The sequence below is a fragment of the Canis lupus genome, chromosome 6 (assembly GCF_011100685.1).
Source record: "Canis lupus familiaris isolate Mischka breed German Shepherd chromosome 6, alternate assembly UU_Cfam_GSD_1.0, whole genome shotgun sequence".
Taxonomy (NCBI): domain Eukaryota; kingdom Metazoa; phylum Chordata; class Mammalia; order Carnivora; family Canidae; genus Canis; species Canis lupus.
The window spans coordinates 71811195-71823975 of NC_049227.1; the positions used below are offsets into that span (position 1 = coordinate 71811195).

A 12781-nucleotide genomic window follows, 5' to 3' on the forward strand; every position below is an offset into this window, starting at 1 on the left:
TGAATTTGGAAATTCCAGATGAACCTTTTTTTTTTTTATTAAGTGTGCTATTCCAAAAGGAAGTAAAAGTTATTTCCTCAGTTATGCATCTGAGAAGCATGTACTAACATAATAACAAGGGCTGCTTGTTTTCTGATAGGTATGTTTACGATAATGATGCCAAACTATGCTATTTAGAGAAAAAGAAAAAAAGTTTTGAACTGCTGTGAAGCAAGTGTGCAGCAGATGGCGTCGTTACTTCTCTTTCAGTTTTGCTTTGATATTTACTCTGTGCCATTCTTCCTCCTAGTGGAAGATCTGGAAAGAAACGATGGTTCTACGGAAAGGCCCTATTACATGAGCCAGTCTCTGCTGAAGATTCTGAAGGAGCCAACTGTGCGAACGAAGAAGCACTAAGAAGTGCAAACTGGGGTCCTCCTGATGGTGCGTTACCTCCTCTTCATCTGTGTCTGCACAACGCCTGGTTCATAAGTGCTTTGTGTTCGGAACACTGTATTCACCTTGTTGGCTTTTATTTGCATGTTTAATACCAAAGCTTATACTGTAACACGTGAAGCCATCGGAAGTCGCAAGGGAGTTGTTAATAACATGGTACATTTTTATACTAAGGTCTTCTGTTGTGTGATTCAGTCCTAAATAGAGTGGCTTGGATGTTTTGAGAACACTAGTGAATATATTCATAGTCTTTTAAATATTAGATGGGAAAAGATGAAATGTCGTTTAAATCAATAGCTCCTAATCTATTTTTAAATTACAGCTAAAAGACTTCTGCAGGGAAAATTGGTTCACAAAAAAAAAAAAAAAAAAAAAAAGACAATTTTAAAGTTTCCCCCACTCCTGTTTGACAGTAAATTGGTAAAAGGACTGCCTGCTCCAGACTTTGCTCTCTTTAAGTATAGAATGTTTCCTATTAAGCAAATTGCCAATCATCCAGCCTTTACTACTTCGTCCTCTCTGACAAAGTGCCTTACTGGCTGTTTAATATTACCCAGCTTTTGTGGGCAAGTTTACAAACATTGTTTAAAAAAAAAAAAAAAAAACCTGCAATGTTTAGTGATTGAAACAAGTCGTCTTGCATTTGTTTTCCTCCTTAGCTCACTGGTTGGAAACCACTTGTCATTTCAGTATGTTTGATATCCTCACGATAAAGTACGTTTTGCAGCATAAACAATTTCCCTTGCGCCTAGTGGACATTCATGAATGTGTACTACACGCAAGAAAAAAAAAGTGAAAGGATGCTTGTTAGTTTGTTTTTGTTTTTTACTAAAAGTGAGTTTAAAAATCTAATCTTTTCTATAGTAGATCTTTGAAAATAGATAGAAGACTACATTTCTCAGTGTTTTACACAGTTTGGAAAGGGACACTTTGAGAAATTACAAAGGGAAACTTTACCCCTGGAAAGGGTGCTCCTGGGTGTCATTACTGAATCGCTAAATGATTGTTTATTATCATCAAGAAGTGTTCTATGTATGTTATTTCATTTTCTAACTTTTGATATGAAATAATCAGCTTATTTATAATGTTGACTTTTATTGTGCTAATATAAACAGGAACATAATTTCTAATTCAATTTTAAGTAATTTTACTAGTACTACTAACTTTAAAGAAAATGAATTCAGTTTGTTACTCAGTATTAAAGTATTCACCCCAAGGGAATGTCAGTCAGATATGATAATTTGTGAAAGCTTTGAGAATCAACAGTAAGTTACTATTAGCTTATCTATGATCACATTTGTTTAAATGTGACTTTAGAGATTCTTTTATGCCAAAAACAAACTCACATGAGCACATGACAGTCTGAGCTCTATAATCAGTGTGCTTCTGCTGTGCAGAAATATTAGGAACATATTGTCTAAATATCTTTGATAACTAAAATGTTTAATATTTAATGAAATTTGTTGTTACTCATCATTTTAAATCTGTTTTTTTCTTCTAATAAAGATTTAGATTAAAAAAAACTGTCTTTTTATTTCTTCATCCTAGGAAAGGAGAAAAGCTTTAGTTTTTAAAACCTACCATATGGTAACAGAATCTTTATCAACTAAGGTTCTTTTCAAAATATCTAGATTTATCTTTTAAAATTTTTCCATTTTTCTTTACCTGTTCATTGTCAAATAGCTGAAACTGATGATTTATATAAAGTGTATAAATCAAAACTTAGTGGATAAGAGATGGATTTTTTTTTTTAAACCTGAACAGTGGCCTAAGTTAGTTAGTTTTTAATTTGTCAAAGTTTTGCTCAGTCCATCATTTGGTTTTGCCAACATCATAAGAAGCAAATCTGATTATTTTAAAGGCAGGGATGAATGTAGAGAATCTAAAACATGTGAACACTGACAATAGTTTTCCAAGGCAAGATTAAGTGTACCTATCACTGGTTTACCTTAAGCTAAAAGTTTTCTTACATCCAGCTCTCCATTAACAAATGTGTAAGAATCTATTTTTTAATTGAATTGTGCTAAATCTTTAATTTTTCTTTAAAATTCAATGGGTTTCATTAAATTAAAATAAAATTCTTGCAGTTTTCAGTGTTTTTAAAATGTTCCAAATCTAATTAGATGTAATAAAATAGATTTTTATATTTAAAAAATATAGTTTGCTTTCTAGAAGAAATCTAAATTCTGCTTTAGATCTTAGCTCTTAGGTGATAAAACACGAATCATATTTCTAAAGTGTTTGAGGTTGGACTGTAATTAAACTTTTCTTTGTTGCCTATTAAGTTTAAACAGTTTCTGAATTCATATACTAAAATCATACTGTTAAAGGTTCTGGGGTATCACCAGGCATAATGCAGTTATTATTTAAACTAATATTGGGAAACAAGCCCTCTGCAGTAATTCCGTATTTTTCTTTTACTATATAGCTTAACAGCACTCATTCCAATATGCTCTTTCACTTTTACAAGTGGTGCCTCAGGAAATTGCTCTTAAACTCTAACCAGGCACAATAATTATCTCCAGTATTATCTGGTTCTGGACTGGGGAACATGCTTTATAAATCAGTCTTTGTTGGCATAAGATGGGACAAAATTGAACTAAAATTATTATTGCAGGCCATGGTATATGAAATGGTGTCTTGACATTTTTTCCAGTTTCTTGCAAATATTATCCTTAAATGTTTGCAAATGTTTGTTTTTAAAATATAGCTGTATGATTGTAAGAAGAGAATTCAATAAATCATAGATGAAAAGAAATAGCTTACTGATACAGCAAGAATAATTTACTTTTCCAAAGTAAATTTCCATATATCATGTTTTTTTCTACTAGAACTAACATAGATATTGAAGACTTCTCTCAGGACCTAACTGAGTTACTGCTGGCCCTTAGTGAGTCAATCATCACCCAGAAAACAAAACAAATGTGATTGATTCATTCATGAAAATTGAGTACCACATTATACAAGGCTTGGACCCTCTTAAATTTATCAGGTCAAATTAACTATCTACTCTACAACTTTCCAGAGTCTTAGGATAAAAGGTAGCTAAACAGCACAGAATCTGGCAATGTTTTCTGTGCTGGGAAGAATGGGGACTGTTACATGACACATTTGAAAGCACTCAATTCAAGAGTTCTAGGGAAGATGACAGAGTAGGAGGATCCTATACTCACCTCCTCCAAGGGATACAACCTAATAACAGCTACGTCAGTGTAAATAATCCAGAAAAGAACCCAAAGTCTGGCATAACAGACTGTCCACAACTAAATGTAGAGAAAAGGCCACATCGAAGAGGGTAGGAAGGGTAGAGATGCTGTTGGGACCTAAATAGACCCACAAAACTATCTGCAGTGGGAGGAGTGCCCTGTGTGGGGGGGGGGGTGGGGGGGGAGGAGTAGACCTTCACAGCAGACACACCAGGCATGGGCAACCTGCACAAGGAAGAGGAATCCCTACAACATTTGGCTTTGAAAACCAGATGGGCAGATTTTGTGAATTCTAACAGTCAGTGGAGCTTAAAACCTGAAACTAAAAAATCAGCAGCCTCACCTCAGAGAGCTGGGCTAGCAATAGGAATCTGAGTCCCTACCCTTGAAGAGACAGTGAACAAATAGTCCCACAGGAATACACCACAGATGCTGTAGTTTGAAAAATACCTGGGGGTGGGAGGCACCTGAATGGCTCAGTTAGTCAAGCATCTGCCTTCAGCTCAGGTCATGATCTCAGGGTCCTGGGATCAAGTCCAGCATCCAGCTCCCTGCTCAGAGGGGAGCCTGCTTCTCTCTCTCCCTCAGCCTGCTGTTCCCTCTGCATGTGCATGTTCTCACTGTCAAAATGTTTCTTTAAAAAAAAGTGCCTAAGGTATACGGGAGAGAGATTTGTTTACTAATCTCAGAGCATGTGCTGGATGGGGCAGGGATCTTTGAGAGATTTCAGGAAGAAAATTGCTGGAGGGTGCCATTTCCCTTCCCTGTCTCCCAGTCTAGTTACACAGACACCTTCAGGAATAAGCACAGTGTCAACACTCTCTACCCAGCTTGGTAATAGTGTACACCACCACAGCACACTTCTGCAGATTCACCCCTTCCAACTCAGCAGTTTGGCCTGGCCACTGTAATTCCCCTCCCATAGCAAACTTATGACACAATATCCAAACCCTGCCCACAACAGGGAAAGGAAGCTGCTGTAAGCAACTAAAGGCAAATGTAGCTCAGCCATAACAGTAGGATGTATACAACATATGAGAAACTTCCGAAGCACCAGGTTCTGGGGAATGGGCAACACTGCACTGCAGGTCACTACTTTCAAGAGCAGCCGACATACCTGACTTTCCTAATGTGAAAACAGACAGCTAAACAAAATGAGGAGACAAAAGAATATGTCTCAAATAAAAGAACAGGACAAAGTTATAGCAAGAGATCTAAACAAAATGGAGGTAAGTAATATGACTGCTAGATAATTTAAAGTAATGGTCGTAAAGATACTTTCTGGACTTAAGAGTGCAGGACACCTAAGTGAGACCCTTAAAGAGAAAACCTAAAAATGAATGAATCAGAGATGAAGACTCAATAACTGAAATTAACAATATAATAAATGGAATATGTAGTAGAATAAAGTGGAAGAATGGATCAGTGACCTAGAGGACTAAGTAATAGAATGCAATGAAGCTGAAAAAGAGAAAAAATAACAATAGAAAATGAAAATAGACTTAGGGACCTCAGAGACACTATCAGGTCTAAAAACATTCACATTATACAAATCCCAAAATGAGAAAAAAGAGACAAGGGGGAAGAAAAAGTATTTCAAGAAAAAAAGTTGAAATCCTCCCTATTCTGGTGAAGAAAACAGAAACCAGATCCAAAAGGCACAGAGAGCACCCAACAAAATCAACCCAAAGAGATCCACACCAACACAGAGTAATTAAAATGGCAAAAAGTTGTGAAAAAGAATCTTAAAAGCAGTAAGAGAAAATAGTTATATACAAGGGAAACCTCATAAAGCAATCAGCTGATCTTTCAGCAGAAACTGCAGACCAGAAGAGAGAGCCATGATATATTCAAAGTGCTGAAAGGGAAGAATCTGTAGCCAAGAATACTCTATGCAACGAGGCTCTCATTCAGGATAGAAGGAGAGAGAAAGAGTTTCCCAGACAAACATAATTAAAAGAATTCATGACCACTAAATAAACCCTATAAGAAATGTTAAGGGATTCTACAAGTGGAAAACAAAAGCCAGAAGTAAAAGTACGAAAAATATGAAGCACAAAAGCAAAAAAAAAAAAAAAAAAAAAAAAAAAAAAAAAAAAAAAGTATATTAAAAATCAGTCAAGAGAAACACAAAAGAATGTAAAATATAACATCAAATACCCGAACCCTGGAGGAGAGAAGAGAAAAAAAATAAGTTCAAAATTAAATGACCATCAGCTTACTATAGACTGTCATATACAGAAGTTGTTATACATAAAATTAATAATAACAAATTAAAAATAGTAATAGATATGCAAAAAGTAAACAGTAAGGAATTCAAGTATTTTGCTAAAGTATTTGCTCCCAACTAATCATGGGAGAAGACAGCAAGAGAAGAAAGAAACAGAGAGGAACTACCAAACAACCATAAAACAAGTAACAAAAAGACAATAAATACACACATATCAATAATTACTGTGAATGTAAATGGACTAAATACTCCAATCAAAAGATGGAGGGTGACAAAATGGGTAAAAAAGCTAAATCCTTTTGTATGCTGTCTACAGGAGACTCATTTCGACCAAAAGACACTTGTAGATTGAAAGTGAAGGAATAGAGAAATATTTATCCTAAAAATGGAAGTGAAGAGAAAGCTGGGTTACCAATGCTTATATTGGACAAAATAGACTTTAAGACAAAGATGGTAACAAGGAACAAAGAAGGACACTACATAATCATAAAGGATACAATCCAACAAGAAGATATAACAATTATAAACTTTTATGCACCCAACATGGGAACACCCAAATACCTAAAGCAGCTTATAACAAACATAAATTGGGATCCCTGGGTGGCTCAGTGGTTTAGTGTCTGCCTTCGGCCCAGGGCATGGTCCTGGGGTCCCCGAATCGAGTCCCACATCCGGTTCTCTGCATGGGGCCTGCTTCTCCCTCTGCCTATGTCTCTGCCTCTCTCTCTCTCTGTCTCTCATGAATAAATAAATAAAATCTTTAAAAAAAACCATAAATGAAGTAATTGATAGTAATACAGTAATATGAAGAAGGGACTTTAGCACCCCATTTACATCAATCGATAGATCATCCAAACAAAATCAACAAGGAAACTGTAGCTTTGAGTGACACATTGGACTAGATGGACCTAACACATATATTCAGAACACTGTATCCTAAAACAGTAGAATGCCCATTCTTCTCAAGCACATGAGGAATATTCTCCAAAGAGATCACATGTTAGGCCACAAAGCAAGTCTCAACAAATTAAAAAAGATAAAAGTCATACCATGCATCTTTTAAATTCAATTAGACAATATATAGTAAGTACATCATTAGTTTCAGATGTAGTTTTCAATAATTCATCAGTTGTGTATAATACCAAGTGCTCATCACATCACCCAGTTACCCCATCCCCCAAATAAACTTCCCTTCAGCAACACTTAGTTTCCCATGGTTTGTCTTCCTCTCTGATTTTTCCCCATTCAGTTTCCCCTCCTTCTCTTATGGGCCCTTGCTCTATTTCTCATATTCCACATATGACTGAAACCATATGGTAATTGTCTTTCTCCAATTGACTTATTTTCACTTAGCATAATACCCTCCAGTTCCATCCACACTGATGCAAATGACAAGTATTCAACCCTTCTGATAGCTGAGTAATATCCTGTTGTGTGTGTATATAGACACATCTTTTGTATCTATCTGCCAAAGCACATCTCGGCTCCTTCCACAGCTTGGGTATTGTGGACATTGCTGCTATGAACATTGGGGTGCAGGTGCCCTTTTGTGTCACTACATCTGTATCTTTGGGGTAAATGCCTACTAATGCAATTTCTGGGTACCATGTATCTTTTCTGACCACAATACTATGAAACTAGAAATCAACCACAAGAAAAAACCTAGGAAGCACACAAATACAGGGAGATTAAATAACATGCTATTAAACAATGAATGGGTCAACCAAAAAATCAAAGAGGAAATAAAAAAATATATGGAGACAAGTGGAAATGAAGATACAACAGACCTGGGGCACCTGGATGGCTTGATCAGTTGTATACAATGCTTGGTTTCTGCTCAGATCCTGATTTCATAGGTCGTGAGATCAAGCCCTGCATCAGGCTTGTGCTTAGCAGGAGTCTGCTTCGATATTCTCTGCCTCTGCCCCTTATGTTCATCCCACTCCTGTTCTCTTTCTTTCTCTCAAATAAATAATAAAATCGTTAAAAAGAAAACACAACAGTCCCAAATCTTTGGGATGCAGCAAGGGCCATTCTAAGAAGGAAGTTTATAGCATTACAGATCTACTTCAAAAAGCAAGAAAAATCCCAAATAAATAACCTAATCTTACACATACGGGAATTATAAAAAGAAGAACAAAGTCCAAAACCCGTAGAAGGAAGAGAAAAATAAAAATGTAAGCTGAAGCAAACAAAATAGAAACTAAAAAACAAGGTGCCTGGGTGACTCAGTTGGTTGACATCTGCCCTTGGCTCAGGTCATGATCCAGAGTCCTGGAATTGAGCCTCACATCAAGCTCCCTTCTTCACAGGGAGCTGGCTCAGTCCCTCTCCTTCTCCCCCAACTCATGCTGTCTCTCACTCTCTCTAATATAAATAACATTTTAAAAAACTAAAAAACAAAACAAAAAAAAACCAATAAAATAGGCCAATGAATCGAGGAGCTGCTTCTTTGAAAAGATTGACAAAATCAGTAATGTTTTAGCCAGACTATTAAAAAAAAAAGAGGACTCAAATAAATAAAATCATAATTGAAAGGAGAGAAATAATAACTGATACCACAGAAGTAAAAAGAGATTATAAGATAGTATTATGAAAACATGTATGCCAACAAATTGGTAACCTAGAAGAAATGGATCAAGTCCTAGAAATATATAAACTCCCAAAACTGAATCAGGTATAAACAAAGTGTGGACAAATCAATTACCAACAATGAAATTACATCAGTAATTACAAAACTACCAGCAAATAGAAGTTCAGAACCAGAAAGCTTCACAGGTGAATTCTATAAAACATGTAAGGAAGAATTAATACCTATTCTTTACAAACTATTCCAAAAAAATAGAAGAAGGCTTTCATTCTAAAGCCAAGATTACCCTGATACCAAAATCAGATGAAGACACTACAAAAAGAGAGAAATACAAGTCAATATCTTTGATGAACATAGATATTAGCAAACTGAATCCAACTATATATTAAAACAATCATCCACCTGACCAGGTGGGATTTATGGATGCAATGATGATTCAATATTGACAAGCCAATGTGATACATCATAAAAATAAAAGGACAAAAACCATATAATCATTTCAATAGTGCAGAAAAAGCACTTGACAAAGTACAAAATCTATTCATGATAAAAACCCTCAAAAAGTGGGATTGGAGTAAATACATCTCAACATAATAAAGGCCATATATAAAAAACCCATGGTTAACATCCTACTCAATGTTGAAAAACCAAGAGTATTTCCCCAAGGTCAAGAACAAGACATAGGTGTCTACTCTCACCACTATTATTTAACATAGTATTGAAAGTCCTATCCACAACAACCAGATAATAAGAAGAAATACAAGACATCCAAACTGGTAAGAGGTAAAACTCACACTATTTGCACACAACACGATAGTATGTACAGAAAGCCCTAAAAACTCCACCCCAAAACTCTAGAATTGATAAATGAATTCAGCAAGGTTTCAGGATAAAAAAACAAGGCAAAGATACCTGTGGTATTTTTATATACTAATAATGAAACAACAGAAAGAGAAATTAAGAAAGCAATCCCATTTACAATTGCACCAACAACGATAAAATACCTAGGGATAAACTCAGCCAAGGAGGTGAAAGACCTGTACTCTGAAAACTATAAAACAATGATTAAAGATATTTTTTTTAATTTTTATTTATTTATGATAGCCACACAGAGAGAGAAAGAGAGAGAGGGAGAGACACAGGCAGAGGGAGAGGGAGAGGCAGACTCCATGCACCGGGAGCCCGATGTGGGATTCGATCCCGGGTCTCCAGGATCGCGCCCTGGGCCAAAGGCGGGCGCCTAAACCACTGCGCCACCCAGGGATCCCTGATTAAAGATACTGAAGAAGAAACAAACAAGTAAAAAGATGTTACATGTTCATCGATTAGAAGAACAAATGTTAAAATGTCCATACGACTACTGAAAGCAACCTACAGATTTAATGCAATCTCTGTCAAAATACTAACAAGTTTTCCCACAGAAGTAGAACAAACAATGATAAAATATGTGTGGAACCACAAAAGACTCCAAATAGCCAAAACAATCTTGAAAACGAAAAACAAAGCTGGAAGCATCACAATTCCAGAATTCAAGATATACTACAAAGCCATAGTAATCAAAACCGTATGATACTGGTATAAAAATAGACCCACAGATCAATGGAATAGAATAAAAAGCCCAGAAATAAACCCACAATTATATAGTCAATGAATATTTGAGAAAAATAATATTCAATGGGAAAAAGTCTCTTCAACAAATGGTATTGGGAAACCTGGACAGCTGCATGCAGAAGAATGAAACTGGACCGCTGGCTTACACCATCCACAAAATATACTCAAAATGGATTAAAGATTAAATGTAGACCTAAAACCATTAAAATGCTAGAAGAGAGCATAGGCTGTAATATCTCTAACATTGGCCATGGCAACATTTTTCTAGACACGTCTCCTGAGTCAAGGGAAACAAAAGTAGAAATAAACTATTGGGACGTCAAGATAAAAAGTTTCTGCATAGCAAAGGAAACAATCAACAAAACTAAGACAACCTTCTGAATGGGAGAAGATATTTGCAAATGACATATCCAATGTTGGGTTAGTACCCAAAATATATAAAGAACTTACACAACTCAAAACAAATGATCCAATTTGAAAGTAGAAAGAGGATACGAACAGACATTTCTCTAAAGAAAACATACAGAGGGCCTACAGATACATGAAAGGATGCTCAACACCCTCATCATAAGAAAAATGCAAATCAAAACCACAATGAGATGCCCTCAGGTGTGAGAATGGCTTAAATCAAAAATTCAAGAAACAAGTATTGATGAGGATGCGGAGAAATAGGAACCATCATGCACTGTTGGTGGGAAAGCAAACTGGTACAGCCACTGTGGAGAACAGTATGGAGGTTCCTCAAAAAATTTTTTAAGTAGAATTACCATGTGACCCAGGAATTCCACTATTAGGTATTTATCCAAAGAATATAAAAACACTAATTTGAAAAGATATATGCATCCCTATTTTTGTTGTAGCATTATTTACAATAGCCAAATTATGGAAGCAGCCCAAGTGTCAATCAATAGAATGAATGGATAAAGAAGTGGGATATATATATATATATATTTCATTTAGCAGTATACTCCCTACATCCATCATACCATTGCAAATGGCAAGATTTAGTTCTTTTTATGGCGTAGTAATATTCTACACACAATATACTGCTAAGTGAAATAAGTCAGAGAAAGACAAATACTATATGCTTTCACTCATATGTGAAATTTAAGGGAAAAAAAAAAAGCAATGGAAAAAGAGACAACCCAAAAATCAGGCTCTAAACAATAAAAAACTAATGATTACCAGAGGGGACATAGGTGGGGGGCTGGATGAAATAGGTAAAGAGGATTAAGAGTCCACTCATCCTGTTGAGCACTGAGTCATGTACAGAGTTGTTGAATCACTACATTGGATACCTGAAACTATTATCATACTGTATGTTAACTGTACATAATTAAAAATTTTGTTAAAGCAATCAATTCAATTTTACTATTTGAAGTTACTACTTTTTTAAAAAAATGCCTTATTTCTTTTTTTCCAGTCCTTTATATCAACTATATGATTTGGAGTAATTTAAGCAAGTGGAGAAAACAATCTTGAGAATGAAGTAAAATACCCTTCGATTGAAGGCTTGCAAATATGGGCATGTTAATATTCTGGCCCTTTGCCATTGAAAAGCAGTGTGTTTTGGGGTGCCTGGGTGGTTCAGTCAGTTAAGGATCTGCATTTGGCTCAGGTCTTGATCCCGGGGTCCTGGGACCGAGACCCATGTCAGGTTCCCTGCTTACTAGGGAGTCTGATTCTCCCCCTCCCTCTCTCCCTCCCTGCTGCTTGTGCTCGCTCTAGCTCTCTCTCTCTCTCTCTCTCTCTCTCTCTCAAGTAAATAGCATCTTTTAAAAAATAAAATAAAATAAAATAAAATAATAAAATAAAATAAAATAAAATAAAATAAAATAAAAATAAAAAGCACTGTTTTAAAAGGGTTAGGAGAAGCTTACCAAGAGAAGATGATCCATTTTGCATGTAAATTCAAGGGAGCCCAGACTTGATTTATTGTAAGATTAACCTTGAAATCTCTATATTTTTCCATCCAGATGAATGTGTGCTTCTGCAGTAGTAGAGTGTACAGAGAAGAAAATGAAGGCAAGATGTTGGGAAAAACATTGGTATCCAAGGAGAGAACAGAAAAAAGCTAAGGATAAATTTTAAAAGTCTCTAATAAGATCCAAGAAGGCAACATTACAGAAAGTGGGGTGCCTCCTGAATGTGATTCATAAATCTGTTGAAAATGAAACTCAGTAACAAATTAGAAACCAATAATAAAACATTTTCCATCTACTTATAAACAACACTGAAGCATTGTAATAAAGCCGATCACATAGATGTAGTTAGCCGAAGCAAACAAAGAAAAAAGAAGGGTGTCCCAACATGATTTATGGTTAAGGGATTAGAAAACATCTGCCTCTTTTTCTCTGTGCTCCCGTATGTTAGCCAAAGTTTTGCTGTTATGATAAGCTGGTGTATTTTCCTCTTCACTCTAACTCACTCTCTCTCTCTCATTTCCCCTTGCCTATAAGATACAAAGTCTTTGAAAAGAAATGGGCTTGGGAGAGGAAAAAGAAGAGTAACAGTGAAGACTTCCACTAAACGCCTGGGTTGTGCTATAAAGAATCAGGTTCATGGGATGAGTTCTGAGCACCAGGGCACTGGGAATGGCAAATGACAGAGACCAGGAGTAGAGCACAGTGGTTATTAAGATGACCTTTAGAACCAGGTATCGGACAAGCTTTGATTCCAAGTTACCCGCACATGACCACGGACAGGTCT

General features: G+C 35.9%; 1 protein-coding gene across 8 annotated transcripts in view; it reads left to right on the forward strand.

Moving 5' to 3' along the window:
* The window catches only part of SLC44A5 (solute carrier family 44 member 5), a 340012-nt gene extending 327809 nt beyond the window's left edge, over positions 1-12203 (forward strand). For 6 of the 8 annotated variants that reach the window (XM_038541647.1, XM_038541649.1, XM_038541652.1 and 3 more), the window contains one exon: positions 290-1066. In XM_038541647.1, coding sequence (XP_038397575.1) covers positions 290-396 — 107 coding nt within the window. In that variant the 3' untranslated portion in view covers positions 397-1066. Of the gene's footprint in view, positions 1-289; positions 1067-12048 lie in introns of those variants that run through there. The other 2 variants (XM_038541648.1, XR_005361388.1) reach the window with 2 other exon arrangements.
* Positions 12204-12781: the final 578 nt, after the last annotated feature.